General features: G+C 41.1%; 2 protein-coding genes across 2 annotated transcripts; one reads left to right on the top strand and one right to left on the bottom strand.

The window, feature by feature from the left end:
* Positions 1-609: 609 nt before the first annotated feature.
* Positions 610-3,418, bottom strand: GGI43DRAFT_419277 (uncharacterized protein). Its single transcript, XM_083207652.1, has 9 exons — positions 3,277-3,418; positions 2,863-3,221; positions 2,328-2,802; positions 2,101-2,277; positions 1,819-2,046; positions 1,526-1,762; positions 1,249-1,473; positions 984-1,178; positions 610-918 (listed from the first exon to the last, which is right to left on the bottom strand). Exons 1-9 carry the CDS (start codon positions 3,388-3,390, stop codon positions 904-906), a joined length of 2,025 nt encoding a protein of 674 aa, XP_083055082.1. The 5' UTR covers positions 3,391-3,418; the 3' UTR covers positions 610-903.
* A 1,235-nt stretch (positions 3,419-4,653) lies between these two features.
* Positions 4,654-5,865, top strand: GGI43DRAFT_432485 (uncharacterized protein; the record flags this gene model as incomplete). The annotated part of the gene is made up of 3 exons (XM_083209584.1): positions 4,654-4,965; positions 5,034-5,267; positions 5,320-5,865. The coding sequence occupies 3 exons, from the start codon at positions 4,654-4,656 to the stop codon at positions 5,863-5,865; spliced, it is 1,092 nt and encodes a 363-aa protein (XP_083055083.1).
* Between the last annotated feature and the right edge of the window lie 1,493 nt (positions 5,866-7,358).

Below are 7,358 nucleotides of genomic sequence, written 5' to 3' on the forward strand. Positions count from 1 at the left end.
TTAATATATTTTTAATAAAATATACTTTTAATATATTTTTAATAAAATATACTTTTAATATATTTTTAATAAAATATACTTTTAATATATTTTTAATAAAATATACTTTTAATATATTTTTAAAAATATTTATATAAGCTTTAATAAAATATTTGACGACCTGGTTATTAAACTCCTAGAAGGGTTAGTAATGCAGAGGGATTCCCAAGGGACAAACCTGGGTCTGAGGTTTATGTTGGCGGATAGGTTAGGGGATCTATGGGCAATGGTAATAACTTGTAACAATAGTCACCAGCAAGTAAGACTTAGTGAATGGCACTTCAATCTTGATTCTGTGTTAACAACTGGCTATCTAAGTTATCTAAATGAACGTGAGAAGTAAACTTATATATCCAGTTGGACGTCGTGTCTGGTGGTGGCTCGTCAGGCTCGTTGATCGAGCTTACAGTGATTGGATCCTCGGTCCTTTATTAATCCGGTGAGTCCTACCCTGTAGACCTATTATTGCGACCATAAGGGTCGGGTCATAATAAAATACTTATTTATAAATTATTTAAATTTAATAACCCGCTAATTATTATTTTATAATAAATTGTTAATATATATAAATTTTATAAATTTAAATAATTTATTTTATAATAATTATTTTAATTAATTTATTTTAAATTTAAATAAAGCTGTTACTAATACACTAATAAACTATATTAGAGTTTATTAAAAATTTATATAACCCTCTCCTATTATTCCGTTGTCAGTCGTACTACAGCTTCACGCAGAATAATATGATAGTGTGTGACATCGAATTGTATTGTAACTTGACTCGGCCCTATGCTAATGAACCTCGGATCGTATCGGGGAAAAGAATATTCGTCCCTTTCCATAGATCGTTATGTGCCGCTTATGTTACTCCTTCCGTCTCTGATGACACGTTATTATTTCAAAAGAAGAACATGGAAAAACATCTATTCTCTTGAGTGACATACCATTGATGGTCTATTAATAAGCTTCCCTTCCGCAGCAGCGATGATTTCCTTCTTGGCGGCGGCTTCAACTTCCTGAGTTGTCTGAACAATAGCGTTCTGGATTTGTTTGGGGACTGTGTTAGGAGGTAGTTGTTTGAGCGTCGACCCAATACTTGAAATTCGGTCTTGCATGCCCTGCAGAATCTCCTCGCGTTTCTATTTTAAAAATGTGTCAGTTGCCGATGTCGCGACTACTGATCATGTATAATTCCTTTGCGCCACTTACAGATTTGCAGCTGGCACGAATGTTCGTCTGAGCATCATCTGACCAGTCTTGCAATTTCTTCACATTAATTTTTGTCTCTCGAAGATTGTCTATACTGGCTCCGACCTCCTCTACCAACTTAACACCGGGGAAGATGTAGTCTTTTGAGACATCTCTCCACATTGTCCCTACGTCGGCAAAGAGACAGAAGTAAGCCGAAATAGTTAAGCTACCCTGGTAAATCATCTGGGAAATGGTTAGTACGTTCTCTTAATCATCGGTTCAAGCATGGCAGTACCGATCGTTCTGCGTCCAAAAGGGAGTAATTTCCTATCTTCAGGATACCCTTCTCCAAGGCAGCCTGATCCGAAGATACGGCCTGCTTGACTGTTGTCAAAAACTTGGTCACAACCTTATTCACAACCACATCGACAGTAGTTGCAATAGCGCTGAAAAAGCGCACAAGATTGGTGATTTGTGCCTTGAGGTTAATGATGATCTTGATGCACTGAACAAGAACCGATTTAATCTCATCCTGAAATTACGTGTCAGCGACATATTCGAAACTGTCCTGCTCGTGAAATGACATACTAAGGCCATGTTCTCCTTCGTCAACTTTTCCAACTCTGTCTTGATGTTAGCAAGAGTGGTTTCCTGCTCAACCAACAGTTTAGATGCTTCCTGATACTGCGCGTTAGTTGCCTTCAGTGTCTCTGCAGTAGTAGTAAGACGCTTTGATGCTCCGTCGAGTAGCACTTGAGCTTGTTGCGTCTTAGCATTGATACTTGCAGTCTGGTCTGCCGCAGAATATGGAGGCACCTAATATTATGCCATTTAGCTTTTGATATGTGTCACGAACTCTCATTTGCTTACACTGTTCGCAGGATTTCCCGGAAGTTGTCGACCCTTGGTGTTGAGAGCATAGGTATCTACGTACAAAGCATCGAATGTTTTCTGCCACTTCTTGACGATGGTATCGTCCTTATTTGGCTTTGAACAACCCAGCTCTGTCTTCGCCTTATGCGCAGCAGCAGCGATTTCTTGCGCAACCTGGAATTCATCAGAACGTACGTGCGTAAGTGGGGATGTCTCAGTCTTACCTGAATCGTTTCCTTTAGGATATTCTGGTAGTTAGTGGTGCTAGTCTGCTTTGCAAAACTTGTGGAAGAGTCGCCAAGCATGGCAATGGCAAAGGCGACGCCGCTCTTGGGCTTTTCTTTTGAGATTTCAGCACTCTCCCAATCAATACCACTATCAGGACCGTGAAGAATTGCATTGAGCATATCAAATAGGTAAATATCTCGAGCAATCTGGGCATAAGCAGGGTCCCTTGCTTCGACAGCTGGCGGCTGCTGCGGTGCCTGCGTGGCGCCTGATGGAGCAGCCGCAGAGCCATCAGACCCAGATGGCTTTTCAGCCTTATCATCGCCAGTAAAGCCTTTGGCGAGACCAGCAGCAGCTTTCGCCTTGGCTATAGGGTTCATGTTATCGACAAGGGCAGGGATGGCCTGGTTGAGGGCTGTAGTAAGGCAATCAGCGAGACCTGAGACAACTTGCTGCCCAATGATTTCCCATCTACAATGTATGTTAATTATTATGAATATGAACCAAGCGAATTCACTAGCATTGGCTTACCCAGTTGGAAAGTTATCAGATGCCTTTTGATAGGCATTAGTAGCCGCATCGAGCGTCTTGCCGAGCTGTTCAGTGGCCTTCTTTGTATCCTTGACAATTTCTTCTGTTGCGATAAGACGACACTCCTCAGTGGCTTTGCGGAGCTCATTACCAACGGCCTTTTCGGCCACGCTGGACTTTTGCTCCAAACAGGCTGTGTGCAGCTCTCGTACGAATTCGAGCCATTTTTCGAAGTCATTATCAATGCTCTGAGATGTCTTGAAGCAATCGAGAGCATTCTCCTGGATTATCGTCATGTATGACTTGAGATATTTCTGAGCTAAGGCGGGATTCGAAAGACAGTCGAGTATATCCCCAACCTAAGTATGAAACTATGAGTAAGGTGGAGAAAGGGGTGGGGGCAGCAGAAAATACCGTGTTTTGAGATTGAACAGAAAGCATTCTAATTCTGAGAAGCCCTGTCTCAGCTGTCATAAATGCCTGTGTACCGAGGTTGCTGCACTCAACAAGGTTGGCACCGAGAAACATTGGCCTGCGTTGATCAGCTCGGGTATTCTCTGTTCGTGGTTAGGAAACTATACCTCTGGACCTTAGCGCCGGCTACCATGGGAACCTTAATGGTCTCGGCAAACTTGGAGGAGCTAGCAACGAAACAGGCACCCAGGCAGCTTAGAGCGACGGGGGCGGAGAGAATCAAATCTTCCCAGCTGACATTGAGAATTGCAGAACTCTTCATTTCGTCAATGACCTTATCAGCAATATCTGGGTCGAGCTGTCTTCCACGCTCATGCTCAAGAACAACCTATAAAGTTGTTAGCACAGTGCTGTTGACTAATTTTTTTTTTTTTTTTTTTTAAATATGTAAATATGTAAATATATATATTAAAAGGATATACACTTACGGCTAAGCTTTCTTCAGACGCCATCTTGAGAATTGGAAATTTGGTTGAAGTTAAGATTCTTTAGTAACTCTGGTGTTAATTGTGTTATGCTAGTCAGCAAGAGGAGAGAAACCAAGGAAATTCATCATAATTTATATCTGTGAAGGACGTGGATATTCGCACGCTGAGTGAGCATTTTGGTGGAGCATTCACGTTCTAGAAGCTAGTCAATGATCTAGAACCAATACAAAGGAAAGGATTCTTTAGCGAATACTTTGCCTGCAAACTATCGTTAAGACTTAATGGCAATGTATATCGAGAGGGAGTGCCCAAAACGTGAGAGGAATTGCCAACTCAGGAGAGTGGGTCGCCATTTCAGCCAAGCCACATTCATCAATAGTCTCAAAATATTACAGCTGAGTTCCGACTATGACCTTCCTTTGGCTCTATTTTTCCGAAATATCAATATTTGCGGCAGTTTTGGGTCTAGGAACCAAAGAGTTTAGGCACTAGTGGCTGCAACTTAGTGTTTATAGCTAAGACTTCCAAAATGCGAACGGACTATTTTATCACTAAAATATACAGTAAAGTATAGCCTGTACATAGATTAAGCATATGCATTGTAAATTATTTATTAAATATAATATCTAATTAAAAATTTAGCGCATTTGCGGTGAATAATACGCTGCTTTGTATTTAAACTCACACTTCTTCCAGGTTTATAATCGCGCCTGAGATTAACACTTTTGCATCTGAGATTTGCTGCAGCCTTGGATCTTGCCTAACCGAATGACCTCTTCCCAAAGGTCTACTAATCATCCCGGCTCAGTGTTTTCATACTCCATTTGAATTTCATCAATTTCGTCTATTACTGACATACAACCACATAAAAAAATCACATTTTTCCAAAATGGCATTTCGCGATATCTCAATGGAAACCTTCCGTTCCCGTCTGTCTGATGCAACTACTCGGACATCAGATATGGAGCTTCTCATGAACACGACAGCAAAGAGCTCGGTGGAGTCAACATTGACTGCCCTCGAGGTTGCAGTCGGTGCCAAACTATTCAAGGTTGCTCTCTACCTACATGGCAACTATGATGGCTCGCAACAAGACGCTACCGTTACAAAGGATATTGTTTTACAAACAACAGAGGCCTTTAATACGGCTGCACGGCTAGCTGACGCTGCTTACAAAGAAATGGGCAAAATTCATGTTCAGGTAAGTTACAGCAAAAATACAAAGTGTGAAAGGTGCGAATGGTGTCCAGGCACTAATCATAGCTTTAGATTACTGACTTCAAGGCTGGAACTATTCGGCAGCTCCTGGATGACTTGAAATATTCTTCTGAAAAGCTTGCAAAGTCCATGGAAGATGAACAGGACGAAGTCAGAAATCTTGCAGATCAGATTGTTGAGAACGCTAGAGAAAGAGCAGGTGCTGAAGCTTTATGTGAGAAACTTGCGATACTAGACTCGCCTTTAATGGAGTTTGGTGTGTGTATTACAGGCGGTCTCGGCTGGGTATGATTCAGCCAATTCTTTGCAGTCGTAATCGTGACTAACAGAAGAGCAGTTGGCCGGCCTAGCTAAAATTGGGGGTGATGATGGAAATGACCGTGGTGAAGACCCCTTAGAAATGCTTCAACAAGCACGGAGTGCCCTCTCAGATTTGAGGATCCATGCTACTACGCTTCAGCGTCAACTTACGGAAGCCCAGAAACGGAGCATGACTCTCACAATGGAGTATGACGCGAACTCGAACATGCAGAGAGAGATACAGCCTCTGGTCCAATCCATCGAGAATCTCTACGCACAAGGTAATTCCATGGTACAGATTACGCTACAGCTTAAGAATAGGATTGTGCAGTTATGTCGTCTGGCGGCTGATCTCAAACAGTACGCGGAGATAGAGGTGGGAGGGGCTCGAAAGAAGTCAGACTTCACAGCTGGTATCCTGGATATCTGTGTAGCAGCCTTGATTGAACCGCGTCTCGCGGATGAAATTCAAATGGTGGCTGACGAGTTGATGAAGGGCTATGAAGGAGCTGCGCTCACTAAAGATAACCAGAGCAAGATGGACCAGGTGCATCAGGAGGTGAAACTTCTGCTTACCCATTGAGTGTTACAGGTCGATGATACCATTTATGCTCTCTTTTCTTCCGAATGTGCTTTGAATTTTGTATTCTCTATTTGCATCAAACCATCAGATGTCCTTTTAGTCAGAATTTGTGTCAACCAAAAAAACGAAATAGAAAATAAAACCCGGGGGCCAGGGGAAGGTTGTGGCATAGACTTAGCAAATGAACTTGAACTTCGAAAATATCCTACTGCAACAGACTCTTGGATGTGACGGCTTTCCAGCGCTAGTAATTTATGTACTTCTCTCAATATAAATTTTCGTTATGCAACTAGTCCTTTGTATCATTTTGAGCTGTCTTTTTTATAGGTTAGCTCCCGTGCCGCTAATCTATCAAAGCCGTAAAATTGCCCTGGGTCAAATTCTGTCATTTCGTGAAGAATCTTTGTCACTCGAAATCGGTCGTCTGAAATAATTATGGCGGTCTTAAAGCGGGTTCTACAGTGGATAGCCCCTATAATGTTGTTATAATGGATTTTTATAGCGGCTTTCATAGTGATATTTGTTGCCACCTTATAGCGGATAGCCCTATATGAAGGCTGCGAGAATTATGCTCTGACAGGGCTCATGTGGATATATCAGATGAATTGTATAGCCTTGTCGCCACTATTTCTGATTATCATTACTCATAATTACGCGAGAAAATCACAGCATGAATTAGCGATTTGGACCCTCACGACTTCCGTGGAATGTATTTGAACTGTACGCTTGCTCCGGAGCCTAGTCATTGTGCTCGATTATGTGCGGAGAGCACATAGCAGTGCATCATACAGCTGGCTGCCATTAGCCAGCCACTTTGATAATGAGCATCTTACTGTGACGTTCGGGTCTATACTGGTCTAATACCAAGGCATAGGGTAGCGGTTCCCAAGTGATAAACCTAAGTCGGGTTTATGTTGGCAGAAGGATAGGTCAGGATCTTAAGAGCGGTTGTGATCACGTAGCGATAACTTTGGATACAGGGTAGCCAATCTGATTGTTATATCAATGCTATGTTAACGACTGACTATCTAAGCTTCTATCTAATGAGCGTAATGAACGGTCTTATATAGTAAGTCATTCCATGAGGCTCACGATCTTAATCGTGATCCTCTTAGTAGGCTCACTCTCATAACAGTGATCCATCAGGGATGGCTCCAGGGTTGCCATTTAGTAACGATTCGTATCGTCACTGCGTTGAAGAAAACGAAACGAATTATTTTCGTTACTAATAAATTAATCGTAGTTTCTTCATTAACCTGACGAATACGATACGAAAAAAATCGTATTTCGTTAATAATAATTAAATAAATACGAAATACGAAATTCGTCACTAAATTCGTTACTAATTTATTCAAAAATCGTATTTCATTAATAATAATTGAAGAAATATGAAATATAAATTTCGTTACTAAATTCGTCATTATATTTATTATAAATATTATAATTATTTAAAATAGTTTAATATAATAATTAAATAGTATATTTTTATAAAC

Source organism: Trichoderma evansii (genome assembly GCF_050947405.1).
Source record: "Trichoderma evansii strain SZMC 28006 chromosome Unknown GGI43scaffold_47, whole genome shotgun sequence".
In the NCBI taxonomy this organism is placed as follows: domain Eukaryota; kingdom Fungi; phylum Ascomycota; class Sordariomycetes; order Hypocreales; family Hypocreaceae; genus Trichoderma; species Trichoderma evansii.

Coding starts and splice junctions, on each gene's coding strand:
- GGI43DRAFT_419277 (XM_083207652.1), bottom strand. CDS start 3,390: ATGTTTCTCGGTGCCAACCTTGTTGAGTGCAGCAACCTCGGTACACAG. Junction 2,278..2,327: donor TCCTAAAGGAAACGATTCAG/GTAAGACTGAGA, acceptor GATGAATTCCAG/GTTGCGCAAGAAATCGCTGC. Junction 1,763..1,818: donor CGAAGGAGAACATGGCCTTA/GTATGTCATTTC, acceptor ACGTAATTTCAG/GATGAGATTAAATCGGTTCT.